The sequence below is a fragment of the Gopherus evgoodei genome, chromosome 3 (genome assembly GCF_007399415.2).
Source record: "Gopherus evgoodei ecotype Sinaloan lineage chromosome 3, rGopEvg1_v1.p, whole genome shotgun sequence".
In the NCBI taxonomy this organism is placed as follows: Eukaryota; Metazoa; Chordata; order Testudines; family Testudinidae; genus Gopherus; species Gopherus evgoodei.
In genome coordinates this window covers 144,288,645-144,305,525 of record NC_044324.1, presented here as the reverse complement: position 1 = coordinate 144,305,525, position 16,881 = coordinate 144,288,645, and the positions used below count along the sequence as shown (strand labels likewise).

General features: G+C 41.7%; 1 protein-coding gene across 5 annotated transcripts in view; it reads right to left on the bottom strand.

Annotated features, from left to right (window-relative positions):
• Positions 1 to 11,823: 11,823 nt before the first annotated feature.
• MAP3K21 (mitogen-activated protein kinase kinase kinase 21) overlaps positions 11,824 to 16,881 on the bottom strand; it is a 63,878-nt gene continuing 58,820 nt past the window's right edge. For 4 of the 5 annotated variants that reach the window (XM_030556905.1, XM_030556909.1, XM_030556907.1 and 1 more), the window contains one exon: positions 11,824 to 16,257. In XM_030556905.1, coding sequence (XP_030412765.1) covers positions 15,800 to 16,257 — 458 coding nt within the window. In that variant the 3' untranslated portion in view covers positions 11,824 to 15,799. The remainder of the gene's footprint in view (positions 16,258 to 16,881) is intronic. The other variant, XR_003999667.1, reaches the window with a different exon arrangement.

Here is a 16,881-nt window from a genome sequence, read left to right as displayed (position 1 = left end):
TCAAAGTGGAGTGGGGAGGGGAGGGTGGTTGGCTTACAGGGAAGTAGAGTGAACCAAGGAGACGGGTTTTCATCAAGGAGAAACAAAGAGAACTTTCACACCATAGCCTGGCCAGTCATGAAACTGGTTTTCAAAGCTTCTCTGATGCACAGCGCGCCCTGCTGTGCTATTCTAATCACCCAGGTGTCTGGCTGCGTGTAATCACCCAGGTGTCTGGCTGCAATTTGCTTCAACCTCCCACCCTGCCATAAACGTCTCCCCCTTACTCTCACAGATATTGTGGAGCAGACAGCAAGCAGTAATAACAATGGGAATATTGGTTCGCTGAGGTCTAACTGAGTCAGTAAACTGCACCAACAAGCTTTTAAATGTCCAAAGGCACATTCTACCACCATTCTGCACTTGCTCAGCCTATAGTTGAACTTCTCCTTACTACTGTCCAGGCTTCATGAGCCATGGGAGCAAGGGGTAGGCTGGGGTAGGTGCGACCGCGTGGTGCTGCTGACTGGGAGAGCAGCCTGAGGCAGAAGCCTCCAGCTGGCATGATATTCCAGGCAGGACTGAATCTCCGTTAGCCAAAACTTAAAGAAGAGAATGACCTGGAGTCATTCCCATTTTTGCCCAGGCACCCCCAACCAACCTGGAGCACCCCTGTCTGACCAGGTACCCCTAATCTACCTAACCAAGGTTGTCCAGGAGCACCCATGGGATGATGACGATGGTTAGCAGTCGTATTGCACCGTCTGCCATCCACAAGGCAAGGCAAGGGGATGCAACTGTGTAGCACTGCAGTACTGCATCTGCCAGAAGCACCCAGGAGACATACGGTGACAGTGAGCTGAGTGGGCTCTGTGCTTGCCATGGTATGTCATCTGCATGGGTAACCCAGGAAAAAGGCGAGAAACGACTTTTTTCACAGAGGGAGGGGGGGCCTAATGACATACCCAGAACCACCTGTGACAATGTTTTTGCCCCATCAGGCACTGGGAGCTCAACCCAGAATTCCAATGGGCAGCGGAGACTGCGGGAACTGTGGGATAGCTACCACACTGCAACGCTCCGAAAGTTGCCGCTAGCCTCGGTACATGGGTGGCAAGTTTGTAGAAATTTTGGTGGTGCCCAGAACCCGCCCCCCAACTCTGCCCCCACCTGCCTAAGGCTCTGGGCGGGGTTTCGGGGGGGAGGTCTGGGGTGCAGGTCCTGGGCTGGGGATTAGGGTGCAGGAGGGGTGCAGGTTCTGGGAGGGAGTTTGGGTGCTGGGTGCAGGCTCCAGGATGGGGCAGGGGGTGGGTGTGCAGGAGGGGGTGAGGGGTGCAGGTTTTGGGACAGAGTTTGGGTGCAGGCTCTGGGCTGGGGGTGTAGGAAGGGGGATGTGGTGCACTCTCTGGGAGGGAGTTTGGGGATAGGAAGGAGTGCAGGGATGAAGGTTGTGGGGCTGAAGATGAGGGTTTCATGATGTGGGGGGGCTCAGGGCTAGGGAAGAGGGTTGGGTTGTGGGGTGAGGGCTGTGGGGCTGAGGATGAGGGGTTCATGCTGAAGGGGGGCTCAAGGCTGGGCCAGAGGATTAGGGGGCGAGGGGATGAGGGCTCTGGCTGAGGATGAGGGGTTCATGCTACGGGAGGGCTCAGAGCTGGGGCAGAGGATCAGGGTGTGAAGGGATGAGGGCTGTGGCTGGATTTGAGAGGTTCACACTGCAGGGGGGGTCAGGGCTGGGGCTGAGGATCAGGGTGCAGGGGGATGAGGACTCTGGCTGGGGCTGAGGGGTTTGGGGCGTTGGAGAGGCTCAGGGCTAGGGCAGAAGAGCAGGGTAAGGGCAGCCTGCCTTGCCATTAGTGGATGCTAGGACCCTGGGGCAGCAGAAAGCAGTTCTGCTGGGAGCCGTTCTGCTCCGGCAGCAGGAGCAAGCAGAGAGGCGGCTGTGGGGGGCGGTGACCCGCAGGAGCCGGGGCCCGATATAGGCAGGGCCGGGGGAGAGACCCAGCTCCAAATATTGCTGGAGCAGGGCACCCAGCCCTGAATATTCCTGGTGCTCGGGCACTGCAAATGTATATAACCTGCCGCCTATGCCTCGGTACTGTGGATGTACACCGCTGACTTAATATGCTTAGTAAGGACGCACACAATTGACTGTATCAAATCAATTTCTAAAAAAATCGATTTCTATTAAAATCGACCTAATTTCATAGCGTAGACATACCCTTAGTTTGATTCTACAGTCCCTCCTCAGACAAAATTCACCACCAACCTTAGAAAAGTAGTTTTTCCTGAGCCAGGACTGGGTTCTCTAGATACGCACTGGATATGCATACACAGCCTGATCCAACTTCTGTTGAAAACAATGAGTGTCTGTGTCATGCTATCTGTTGTGGCTCACAGCTGTGAGTGCCTGTCTCAGGGCTGACTGTCAGAAAACAGGGCAGACACTCCAACTGGTGGTGTGTTCTGTAATGAGATTTCACCAAGCCTGTACCAAATGTGAACTCCTGGATCACTGTAACAGTCTACAGATGGTCCAGTCTATCTTGCGACCCAGATACACTGGACTTAGTGAAAAAAGGTCACTCAAACCAAAAATCACACCACATCAGGCTGTTCTCAGTCCCAAGAGACCTGTCACTTACCCCAGATCAATTAGTTCTCCAGATGTTACACTGAAGCCAATGCTGGCAGGCAATTCTATAGAAAACTAAAGATTTATTAGCTAAGAAAAAGAAATGAGAGTTGAGAGGTTTTAAAGCAGGTAAAATAGATGTACAGGTAAGTCACAGTCTATAATTCCAAATGGTAGTAGAGATGTAGTAAACTGCCAGCAGGGGTGGCTCCAGGCCCCAGCACGCCAAGCATGTGTTTGAGGCTGCAAGCTGTGGGGGGCGCTCTGCTGGTGTCATGAGGGCGGCCGGCAGGCTGCCTCCGGTGGTTTGCCTGCGGAGGTCCACCGAAGCTGTGGGACCAGCAGATCCTCCACAGGCAGACCGCCAGAGGCAGCCTACCTGCTATGCTTGGGGCGGCAAAATCCCTAGAGCCGCCCCTGACTACCAGTTTTCCAGAATTCTCTGAGGGCTACCCAGAATAACTGTGGGGATCTGTCTTTTTGTTCAGTTATTCGGTCCTGTTAGAATCCAAACAGCCCAGAGATGAAGGATCATTCCTTGAATCCATTCTTATGGCTTCTTCTCACAGAAAACAAGCTGACAGGGTCACTACCCACAGGGCTTTTCCTCTGATGATGCAGAGTGAGCAATGCATTTTGAGTCTTTGACTTCCAGTCATCACACACGACTACTTGCTTTGAAATCAGCACTATTTTGTTAAAGTTCTTCATCTGTATTTCACAAGGTTTCTTCCTTGTCTGATGGGTTATTTAGTTACAGGGGTATTTACAAAGTAAATTATAAAAGACTTCAGATAAACAAACAATGCATGTAACATCCCATTAATTTTAATGAAATTTAAACACCAAATACACTTACACATTTAACAATTACTTTGATCTATACTAACACACAAGTGAATTGACTGGTTTTGGCATGAGCTGGCACCTGGTCTGCCGGTGTCAAAGTCTTTCCATTAAATTTAATGGAAGTTGGCCTATGGGATGAAATTCACTCCTGTGCAGAGGGCCAGAACAAGGCCTATGCACCTCTTAAATGTCATCTTATCCCTGTCTGACAGTTTAAGTGAGACATAAGCAATACATAAGCCTTCTGCATAAGAGTAAATTTCACCCAGAAACTGTGTGCGATCACACAAGTAGAATTTTTTTCATAACATATTTATTGCTATCTTTCTTTGGAACAGAAATATGTATATGTATAAGCCTTTTATGCCAGCTGTGGCACACCAGCCCCTTAAATACCCCTGGAGGAGTAATTGGTCTATTAACTCTTTCCTAGCTGTCACAGATTGAGGTCTATACCCCTCATCACAGGCCCCTTTAGGTAGAAGCAGGAGCCCCAGGCTTCACACTGAGGGATGGGATGGGAGAATCAGGAGTTGTGATCTCCAGCAGTATTGATTGATTGATTTTCTTTTCCCCCTTCAATGTCATTTTTAAAAACTTTTTTTATACCAGCATTGTTACATGTGTAAGCATGCACACAGTCCTGCAACTGGATCCACACGAGGTGATCCTACATCTGTACACAACCCCACTGAAGTTAGTGGCACTCTAAGCAGGTGCAGCAGTCTGTTTGCCTGGATGCAACTGTGGAATCAGGGGCTATGAATTTAACCCATGTTAGACTAGTCTATAGTTCTCTTTCAGCAATACTTTCACTTGCTTCTTTCAAGGAAGCAAATTAATTATCTCAGAATTTAATGAAGGTAAGTTGCTGAGACACAGTAATTTAGACATCTTACTAGTAGATAATAGAAATTTTACATATTTATTATGAATCATTCCAAAATCAATCAAACCTGAATTGTCTGAAATATTGAATACACTGGTGACATCTAGTGGATACAAGTAACAAAATAAATCAAACTATATTTATAAAGATTCAGTTTGTTAAAATAATTCATTCCTAAACCGACAATCTTGTGCATCTTTCACCCATTCCTCTTTACCACCATTCCGCTTTGCTCCCAGGAAACCATCCTTACCAGCAACTAACAGTGCCAAGGCACCAACACATCCAGTCAATGGCCACTTTTACGACTTGTGAACTGTGCACTATGTCCCTCTTACACAGCGGTCGTACCTAGTGGATCTGTAACATCGATGCCAACCCCAACTCCTTCACAATCCTTTCCCACATGGTATGGTTCTGTGGAATAGACCATAAGGTAGCACAAGTGAGTTTTTGTGTATGGTCTTTCAATAGCCTGCCCTCAAACCATATAATACAATAGCAGTGGTTCAACTGCATTTCAAAGACTTCTGTGGCCACAGTGGATGAAATAGCAAGGGCAGCAAGATATTACTCTTGGCCAGTCATATGCTGCTATAACATGGGAGTGGGAATAAAACTTTACACTTTCCCCCAACAGCCAAATTATGCTTTGAAGCAAGAGCTTTCATTATGTTTTTAACATTCTCTTAGCTTGCATAATTGCCACTGTTGGTGATGACCATAAAAGTATCCAGTCCTCCTCATAATCTTGTTGTACTATCTGACTCTGCACCCTGTGGCAGTGAATTCTACAACTGATGGTGCTGGGTAAAGAAACACTATTTCCTTTGTCTTAACTGTCCTTGATTTTGTCACATCTTGCCTGTGGCCACCTACTTTTCCTTTATTTGGATATTTCTCATTTATTTATTTTTTGTAGCTGAGGCATTCAAAATTGGACTCATCACTCAAACTAACTTCTGGCACTCTTTGATTTTGGCTAGAAAACTGATGCACATTAATGATAATAATAATGCAGCATTACTGAGTCTTTATTCTGGTTAGGCAGCTACAGCTTCCAGATTACTCCGGTTTCTGGCAGCAATAGCCTGGTATTTATAGTGTGGTGCCATAGACAAGTTAGGGTGTGTTTGAGCTAACACACACAGGCCTCACCTCAGAAGAACCCTCTGTTTCCATTCTTGGAGGCCCACAGAAAGCCTGAACAGGGGCTCTTGTGAGAGTTGGGGAGAACCAGAAGTGGAGCAGGATACCTTCACACTGGGCTTGCACTCCTTGTGCAAACATCTTTGTTGAGCAGAACACATTGACTTTGTCTACACTGGGAAAATCAGGACACAAAATTCACCATTACAACTGCTCTGGTTCACATCAGCATAAGTTCTGGTGTGAAAAGGACTTGGGCATGTTCTCTAATTCTCCTCCAACTCTACACCACACTCCCCACTGTTGCTACTGCTGGTAGAGCTACAGCAGCAGAGCACTATGTGTGTGTGGTATTCTCGAGAAAGCAGGGAGATTCAGGTTTCAGGAAAATGCTTCTAGTGAACAATTACAAACAACATCATGGAGTCAAGATGTCTTACTCATAGAACCCCTGTCTATCTCCCTATTTCCTACTAACCTACTTCCTGCTGCCTCTACACTTCCTGCTAGATACATACAATATCCATAAGATGTCCCTATTCCACAATAGGTGCCAATTTTTGTAGTATAGATGCAGCCAATGACCATTTTCCTAAGCTGATGTTGCTAGTTTTAGCTCTATTGTTACCTATAAAATGTGTAAATCCCCCCCCGCCCCCAGTAGGCCTGTTACTACCAGTATCCAGGCAACAATAAGCCTTTAAATGTGTTATGTTTTTCCAACAGCTAGTGGGGACAAAATGTCAAAACATTTAAACTGCGTTCAAAGAGTATTTTAGCCTACTAGTGAACTCTCACAAATCTCACCCCCAACAATACTTCAAAACACTTTTCACCATTGCCTACCTATAGTACCAGAAAAATGAGCACATTAAAATAACACTGCCTTTGTTCAAACAGGTTAATAGAAAGCCTGTTAGTATTTTTTTAATTACTTTTAAATACAGGGACATACAGTATTTGTTTAAATAACAGGACTATAAAACAGTTTTTATGTGCTCTTTTAAGTTGCTCCTGAAAATATACTTCTTTCAGATAACCTTTTTATTCAGAACAGATAGTGTGGTCCAGTGGATTAGATGCGGATTGATCTGGAGACCTGGGCCTTAGCCCCTATTCTAATAGTGACTCATCATGTGTCATTGGACAAGTCACATCCTATCTGCCTTTCCATTTCCTCACCTGTCATAGTGGGTCTCCCTACTTTGTGAAGCACTTTGAGATCTCCCAAACCCGCTCTCATACCTAGCTCCTTGCTCAAGTAGCTTAATTTTTGCTAGGAGGATGACTAAAAAACCCTGTCTCATTATTAGTATGTTGCCTCTTTTCCTTCCACCTTGGTTTGTATTTTGTACAGGCCTTCAAATTAAAATTGTGTATTCCCTTTGCCCATGATACAGGGATGCCCACGGGGAACAGGGGGCAAGTGGGGCAATATGCCCCAGGCTCCACAGGGGCCTCCACGACAATATAGTATTCTATAGTATTGCAACCTTTTTTTTATGGAAGGGGCTCCCAAAATTGCTTTGCCCCAGGCCCCCTGAATCCTCTGGGTGGTCCTGCCACAGTAAAGACAATAAGAGAATGTAATGTATATGATATACTAAAGTAGAACGTTGTTGTAAATACTGACGCTGACATTAACGCCTCTTATAAATCATGGCTTGATTCTGGACTTGATTATGCCCATCACAACATATTTCTTCCTCCAGCTACTGCAATTGTCACAATTTCTACAGTCACCAAACTTCACTGGCTAAAAAGAGTAGATTAATTTAATTCATATTTCATTCTGTGGGAAGATAATCTACTACACAAAGAGCCTTTGGGCAAATCTCATCTACTCTCCTCTGCTATTTACATTTACAAAAGCTTTTTAACACTATTTCAGTGTAGCAGCACACACAATAGTAACTATATTAATCCATTCCCACCGCTTCCTTATTGCGTGCTTAGGAAGTGACTTACTTTTCATGTAATATTTCTCTATTCATATTTTTTTACACACCGATTTATTCAGGTTAGAGTTTTGATTTGTGCAGAGCTGTTTTGATAAGACTGGGTAATACAAAACCAAGTGTCTAATGCATGTCCTGTCCATTAATAGGAGTCAAAGTCTTGGGCAGCTGAAACTTGACTGAGTAAAAGAAAGATTTATGTTTCTATAACTACTATAAAAAAATTCAAAGCACTTTATAAATATTAAGCAAAACTCACATGTTCTCACTGTGAGATAGGTTAAGGACATACAGGGACTACTGTGTGTTGTCACTGAAATGCCTCAGAGGGGTAGCCGTGTTAGTCTGGATCTGTAAAAGTAGCAAAGAATCCTGTGGTACCTATAGACTAACAGACGTTTTTGGAGCATGAGCTTTCGTGGTGAATGCATCTGACGAAGTGGATATTCACCCCCAAAAGCTCATGCTCCAAAACATCTGTTAGTCTATACTGTGCCACAGGATTCTTAGCTGCTTTTACTGAAATGCAGGCACCTGTGGAGTGCAATGGAGCAGTTTAATACCAGTCTATATCAACACTGTACAGCAAGTTAGGATCAGAGCAGCTGCAGCTTCATTATATCTATTAGGGAATTTAGGGAGGCAGAACTTAATTCTTGAACACAAGCTGGAATCTGGCCAGGATATTAGTGCTACTCTTGGGGGAAAATGGAACAGAATCTTGCAAACCACAAGAGGACAAGATTTTACTTTTTGTGTCTCACTCAAAGAACAAGGCCCAGGTCCTTAAAGGTATTTAGGCACCTAACTCCCATTGCAATCATACTTCTGCAGCTGATTTGAAACACCAGCTTGGAGCATTGGACCATATGGACCCAGAGGAGTATGCCACTTACACCACTTCCTGCAGCACCAAAATGTTTTGTAGGTTCTCCCATTAATGTACCAGCACAACCTAACACTGGTACGAGGTTCACTGCACAAGGTAATGATGAAAGCTGCTCCACTTAAAATGGAGGGGGGGAGCCTAGGGAGGAGCATCTAATCTGTTGGAATTCTCACTTTGAATTCTCTAGCTATTTAACTTCAAGAAAAACAACTACACCTAGGACTTGTATAGAGAGATGGCCCATTTGTTATACTTCTGCAACATAGGCAATGGAAGCCTCCTCTCCCTCTCCTGCTTTGCTGGGTGGCTCCCTATTAATTATTGTAGTGCCGAAAAAGAACCCAACCCATAGACCAGGACTCTGTTGTGCTAGGCACTGTACAAGCAGGACAGAAAGCCACTCTCTGTCCCAAGTTCAAGTAGACTCAAAGCTGAAGGCAGGAGACCATGCTGTTTGATTTTTCTTACTGAGATCTTGAAAAATGCTCAACTTCACCCCTGTAAGGCACTCAGCTACCATGGTGATGAATGCCAGGTAAATGCCTGAAATAAAGAAATTTTCTCCCATGCTTTCTTGTATCTTAGCACTGTCTTCAGTGCACACGTCCTGTCTCACATTACCTTAGAGACAGGATGCAATGTATAAAAAGTGCTATAGACAATTGAGAAGTAATGGGGAGAGGAAAGAGACTTATATATAGCATCTGCTTGAGTCAAGATCTCACTCAAGCTTCTGCAGCAAACTATCCACCTACTCTTTCTTTTCATCTGGTCTCACCATCACCAGCAAAAAGTATCAAAATGCTGCTGTGTATAAGCAGCATTAAACAGGAGCTGCTGAAATTTACTACCCTATCTTCAAATGCAGGAAAACTAGTATTCCCTGGGCTGGGACACATTTTAGAGGGAGAAATTTAGCAGCATATCGTGTGTGAATTAAGATTAAAAACAACAGCTGTCAGTGTTGACTGATGAAACTTTAAAAATAGATTTAATGAATGTTTATGAAAGTATTTACGTAAAAATGGCTTGAACCCCCCTCCCCCTCCCCGCACGCAAAATCCAAAAGCTTCTACATTGGAGTTTGAATGCAGAGCTCAATTTTTACAGTTTAGGTCCATCTTTAGAATTTAAGAATTATACAAATTAAATCTATTATGCTATAGTAAGACACGGTTAACATTTGCAATCAGAGTTTAATACAAGAATTCCCTACCTGGATCAACATTTGACTTGCTTGGAACTGTGCGTGTGTGCATGCGCATTAATAGCATAACCAATACTGTCAAAACCAAAGTTTATTAATAAACTACTACTTACCACCTCCAGTAACTTTCATCCCCAGATCTCAAAGTTCTTAACAGTGATGGGTGAAACAATTATTCATGTCTTACAGATAAGGGAACCAAGGCGCAGAAAAGTTAAGTAACTTGCCAAAAATCAGTGGCAGAACAGGGAGTAAAACTCAAGTGATCTGATCACCATTTGGCATGGTGCATAGTTAATACTTCACTTCTGATATCATTGCATTAAACAAGGCAGAAACTCAAATGACCAAGCTACTTTAGAAGTTCCTAATTCACTGCCATGTTTTCACTGTATGCAATTAAACTTGTCAATGAGGGAAAAGATAGAAGATCTCTAACTGATCAAAGGCAACATTTTCAAAAGCATCTAAGTCCCATTACATCTCAGTGGGATATAGGAGTCTTCTAAATCATGTATACACTGAAAATTTTATGCCCCCCACCCCTCAAAAAGATAACTAAAGTGACATCATTGAATCAATACAATTTCACAGCATTGTGTTTAAAACCTCTTCTGAAGGGGCACTGCTCATTATTGTTGAATATAGTCTTGAAGTGGGGCAGTGACTGTTTGACATAGAACAGATTTAAGGCCTTAATTCTTAATTAAAAACCAATTGGGACATACACAGTGTAGCAGTTGGGTTATTTATGAACCTCTCTGGCTGAGTTAAGGATATAAAACATAAAAAGTAACTTGGGAACAATCTGGCAGCATATGCAGAACAGGAGGTAGCAAGTCAGCAGCAGTCTTCACCCTATGGCAAACAAGGGAATGAGTCTCTTAAGCCCATGAAGGTGAAGTAGTGCAAGACTGTGAAGGACAGGGCTCTGGTTGTCCCGTCTCATCCTGCCCCCATAGCTACCTGCCCAAAAGTGCCTAGAAAGGCATCAGGGTCATTTGCCGGGCCCATTTTACATAGTACCAAGCCCGGTGCTTGCATGCCATCCCCCACTTGGGGACTCATCACCTTCAGGAGGAGCTGCTATTGAACAGTGGTCTGCTCCCGAATAAAATCTTGCAGGCTCCTCTGCTGCTCAGCTTACAAGCTGAGCTGGGCCTGCTTCTCCAGCTGCTGGGATTGCTGAAAGGTTTGCACTGCCTTCTACAGCTCTGCCTGCTGCTTGATCAGTCACTGCAAGACCTCTTCCATCTCAAGCTGCCAAACTCTTGCTCTGGCACAACCCCAGACAAGGCCCCATGTGTAACAGGGTCCCTGCAGGGCCCTCCTGGCTCCTGCCCCCGCTGGGCTGAGAAAGTCACACAGACAGCTTTAGGTGCAGTGCCCACCTGATACTCTTATTTACAGGCTGTGCTCCCACCACCTTTCCACCATACAAGTAGTCCCCTTCTTGCAGTCCACCAGCAAGAGAGAGGGGGACAAACTCTCTCTCTCTGCTTCCCCTCACTGCCTTTCCTCTGCTGCAGCTTTCCTCTTTCCAGCTTCCCCTGGCTTCCTTCCCCAGGGGCTCTTATCCATCCCCAGCTTGATGAGGCAGCAGCTGTTCAAACTTCCCCAACCAGGGCCAGGTGGTCTATCCTGCTCCAATTCACCTCCCTTAACTGGAGCAGGAGTGACAAAGGGTTAGCTAAGCAGTTTTCTGCTTAGCACCCTGTCACATTCAGATAATGAAAATGCATTGGTCCACACTGCTTTGGACTGATATCGAGCAGAACCAGTCATCAGCATGGACGCACGTCCCCTGGAATGGTGGTTGAAGCATGAAGGGACATATGAATATTTAGCGCATAGGCACATAAATATCTTGTGAAACCAGCTACAACAGTGCCATGAGAATGCCTGTTCTCACTTTCACGTAACATTGTAAATAAGAAGCAGGCAGCATTATCTCCTGCAAATGTAAACAAACTTGTTTTAGCAATTGGCTGAACAAGAAGTAGGACTGAGTGGACTTACAGCTTTAAAATTTTACATGGTTTTATTTTTGAATGCAGTTTTTTCTTTTAAACCAGACAATTCTACATTTGTAAGTTCAACTTTCGTGATAAAGTGATTATACTGCAATACTTGTATTAGGCGAATTGAAAAAAAATATTTCTTTTGTTTTTTTACAGTGCAAATACTTGTAAACAAAAATATAAAGTGAGCACTGCAGACTTTGTATTCTGTGTTGTCACTGAAATCAATTTATTTGAAAATGTAGAAAACATCGAAAAATACTTAAATAAATGGCATTCTATTATGTTCAATTGTGTGATTAATTTTTGCAATCGCTTCACTGCCCCTACCAGTAAATTTTTCAATCGCTTGACTGCCCCTACCAGTAATTACAATATGCAAAATGGCTCAGTTACTGTGAGAATCTCAATCTTTTGCAGTTCCTGACACATGCTTAAATACATAATTTTATTGTAGTAGTTTTTTTAAATGTATCCTTTTTTAAAGGAAGCCTGGAAGGGACTGCCAATGTCTGTTAACATATAAATGATCCCAACTTGGGACTGAATCCTGCCATTCATTACCCACATAAATATATTACTTGAATGGTTTCATTGAATTATTACTCACCTGAGGAAAGATTTTCAGGACTGGGCGCACTGCTTTGAAATTCACACCATCATTAGAGTTCAATGTGATGGGAGAGGTAATATTACACTTTTCCTGCTGCTATTGTATACACGGAGACACTTTCTTTTGCAAGGATGGGTTAACAAGGCAGAAGCATATCTCAGAAAAACTGGAAGGAACCCATAAAAACGATGAATACAAAAATATAAGGAGCAAAGTCCTGGCCCACTTAAAGTCACTGAGAATTTTTCTACTGACTTCAATGGGGAGAGGATTTCACCCAAGGTTTATATTCTTGTTCCAAAGAAAGTCAATTCTGCCACAGATTCACTATGTGAATCTTCCAGTGCCCAAATTATCTTTACAAAACAAGACACCTACTCATCATTGTAATGCACTGGGTTCTACAGATGAGAAGTGTTATGTTTACATGGATGAAAGAAAGTGCAGGCTGCTACTATTAATATTTTAATCTGCATTTCAAGATTGCAAAAATCTGCAGGACTTCTCAGATTAACATTAATCACTTACATTTAGTTCAGTGACAATAACTACATGTTCCCACATTCTGAAGGACTAAGAACAGGCTATTCATAGTTCTTGGTTACTCCCTGAAATTTGTACAAGGGAATTTAAGATATAAAAATGCTTTAAAACCTGCCCTAATTTCAAGAAGGCCAAGGCCAACATTAAATACACTAGCTACACAAGTTATTTTAAATAAAAAGATTTCAGTCATAAGGCTTATAAAACAGCATGTCAGTAGTTACCTTAATCTCTGCAGTGTAAGCACCTTGAAATTGTATGCTAACATGATCAGTATAAATTATCACTTATATGGTCAGACTATTCATATACATGACACTAAATACATTTTTTACCGCTATACCCAATACAGAAGTAAATTCATTATAAATATACACCAGATTCCCTTACTTGTACAAAGGTATCTCTGGTAACATGTGAAATAGAAATTGTGAAACTATGGATTTAATCATCTTTATTTTTAATCTTTGCATTTTAGTGAAGATTGGCCTATAATTTTAAACTACAGAAAAGAAGAAGTGAAAAAATAATTCTAAAGCACTATATATTACAGCTAAAAGACTGTATCAATAAAACCAATTTGCTGGAGATGGCTTATATACCTTCTTTTTCTTGGGGTGCAAACTCTGAGTATATAGCTCTTAACATTGTTACCATGCACTAATTGGGCCATAGCACGCCATTCATTTTTAAGAAGAATCCCCCATTAAAAGCAATGGTGAATTCTGCTTAAAAACAGATCACGATAAGGACCGCTGGTAAGAGAAAACAACAGCCCACAATGGGTCGTTTTTATGCTGACTGTAGACTCCAAAAATCTATGGTGCATAATTCAACATTCATAATGAAATAAAACCAAGTAAAATGAACAAAAATTTACAAGACAATATGACTACAGCACCTGAGATTTTCCTTTAGAAAGCCTAGTAGAAGTACTTTCCCCAGAAGGATAGTTGTATAATATAATCAATTCAATGTCTCTCAATATTATAAAGGCATGATTCCTCCTGAAACAGTTTAAGGAGACACAATGTTTCACAACTGTAACTTTCATCTTCAAAATTAAATACACTACCAAACTATATTTAAGATTTGATCCATGTTTTCCACAGAGCATTGAGTGTAATTAATTGTGTACAACATGAGAACCAATCATTACATTTTCAATTAAAAACTAAACTTCATCTACTGAAGTATACCTGATAAAATTAAGTACAAGTTTAAAGAATACAAGTTAAAGAACATTGTATGGTATTTGAAATTTGTGGTACCTAAGTTTTGAAGAATGCAGTACTTACAACAAACTTAATAGAAATTATACAGGTTACTGAAAACAACAGGATAGAACAAAAATGCAATAATTAATAATAACCTGTTATACAGTCACTCAGTTTACAGCCAACCATTGGTTAGTGTGTCAACATTTTCTGTAGAAATAATACTTTAAGAAATATTCTCTCATTTTCACTCTTAATATTGTGAGCTTGTTCTCAGGGAAGTTATGTCCATCTATCCACTTCTCTGCAAGGTTAAAACTGCATGATTGACATTCTCCAATTCTTCTCTCCCACTTTCAGTATAACCAATGTAGTGCACTAGAGAATAAAAACGGCTTTTTAATTCCTTTGCTTTGATACTAGGTGCTCATGAATTCTGCTTAACAATGGACAATCTGAACTCCCAGACTTAAGGGTAAAGGAGACAAGTATTTAAACAAAGGCCTTAAAACAAGAAATGTCCTGATGGGAAATGAAATTTCTTTTTCATTTAAGTAATTTTATTTCTGCAGCGTATCTAAGTCTAAAAATGACAGAGAATTTCTAGTTGTCAAAATTCAAGAAATACTCCTTAATTCGAATGCTGCTCTTCTTCAGCACTTCCAACAATTACTGGTAAAGCAGCCTTTAAATAAGTTACCACTAATTTAGTGATTTGGGAAAATGAAGTTGCTACATGGTCAAGTTTAAGTACACTTCCCCCCCCCCACAACTCTATATTTATGAATTTGTTGGACATTTACAGACAAGTGTATCAGATTTTTGCCTTTTCATACCACACCTTGGCACGAAAAACTGGGCTCCCCATTGACAATATAAGGAAGAAATGGCAGAGTTGACTTTGAAATAGACTCTAAAAGTTTGCAATTGTGCTAGAAACTTAAACTTGGTTAACTGTACTCTCTCATTTAAACAAACTCCTCTTTCCCAAACATATGGTACAGTAACCCAGAGAACTCAGTTTTAATTAAAAATCATCAGGAATACTTGTCTCAGTGCAAATATACTGATGTGTTCAAAAGAAGTCAGAGCACAACCATTAAAGTTCCAGTTTATCTTTACCTAATGGAATGTTGCTTCACATACACAAAAACCAAAGAACGTTAAATACCTTGAATCAAAATCCAGTCACTCAAATTTAAATTTAGTTTTAATTTAAATTATAGCACAACTTTCTAGGTAAGCTAATTCTACGATTGACAATCTACTGTATTTCAAAATAGTCAGGGGCAAAACTATGCAAATTCATTTGGTGGTGGTAAGTTACTCACATAATGTAATCAATGCCAAAGGAAAACCAACTACTTGGGGCAGAGTGGGTAGAGCACTTCTATTCAGGCATCTTAAAAAAAAAAATCCTTAACTCCACAGTTCGTAAGGGGCTGTTCCTGAAAAATGTATGTGCACAAAACTCCCCATGATCTGAATGCAAATCCTCTGCATGCCAATTAGTCCTTCAATGTGTGAGAGAAAACAAAAACAAAAAAACCACACCAAAAAGCAAGAGCTCTAGCAGAGAAAAGGTGAGATTTTGTGGGAGGTAATTGGACAAGTTAATTTAGCATTTCAAACTGTGCTTAGAGACGTATGTCAAGAATACTGTTTTCCAGCATTGTGTTTTAAAGTTACTAGATGGGTTTCCCATAAAAATTCAAGATAGGCCCCTTGTTATACATTGTACAAAATTAGCTGCCTGTTACAAAAATTTTGGTAGTATTGGCCTCAGTATTTTAGAAAACAGTAGCATGAAATAGTAGATGTACAAAAGAATTTAAATATTTTTCTTCTTCTCCTTAAAAAAGGCAATACTTCAAAAATGCCAGGCACTTAAGACAAAATTCTCTCTCCAGTTCATATATAGATGGCCGACAAGTTTTGTTCTTCATTCTACACAAAGGCACTGTGCAGTCTCTGTTTTGACCTTCCACATCAATATCAAGTAATGAGGGCATGTGGGATTTAGTTCTCTCCTCAGTATCTGGAACAAAGTTAACATTGGGACCTACATAACTCTCTAAATAGTCCACTTCTGAAGAGTCTGGTTTTATACTTTGTGGAAGAGCCTGCCATGGATCTATTCTGCTTCTTAGAGAAGAAGGTCGAGGCCTTGATATAATATTGACAGCTCTTTGCTTTTCAGGTGACGGGTCATGGTGCATGCTTCTTTGCGGAACAGATGTAGACTGCAGAATCCCAGAAACTGGAAGAACTGGCAACAGAGAGACTCCGTTAGGTGAAGTGATTCCATTAGCTAGATGGAGGAGAAGACAAGACAATATTAGATGATCACCTCTACTTCTCACATCTGGAAAAGCACATACCACTGACAGCAACTTTAGTGGTACTACTTGAACTACTACTTCACCAAAAAAGTTACAGAGGCTGGTAGGAATTAGTGATGCCCCATAAAGGCATGGCAGCATCAGATAATGGTCTGACACAGTCATTCAACACACAAAGAATTTCTCTGAACCGTATTGTTCCTGTGTTGGAAGCTAAGAGAGCCTACTTCTCATCAGTCAGAGAGTCAGCAGAATTCAGTCAGCTCAATAGCAGGATGCAATAAAGCTGAGAAGTTTGTCAAGTTTTGCCAAATCATTTTAAGACACATTCAAGTTGGAAACCCTCAATTATTAAGAAGAAAAACAAATTAATTTAAGGAATTTAAACCGCAAAATAATATTGAAGAGCAATCTTGTGTCGCAAAAGATGCTCTTCAAATTACATAGGGCAATGCTAGTATTAATAGCAAACACAAAACTCAACATTTCTACTGGATACCAGTAGATTAGAGGACAAGTGTTTTCAGTTTGGATATGTCTTAACAATAGCTCATTAAATATTCATTGTGTGGTAGGAGTCCTGTGCCAGTCAG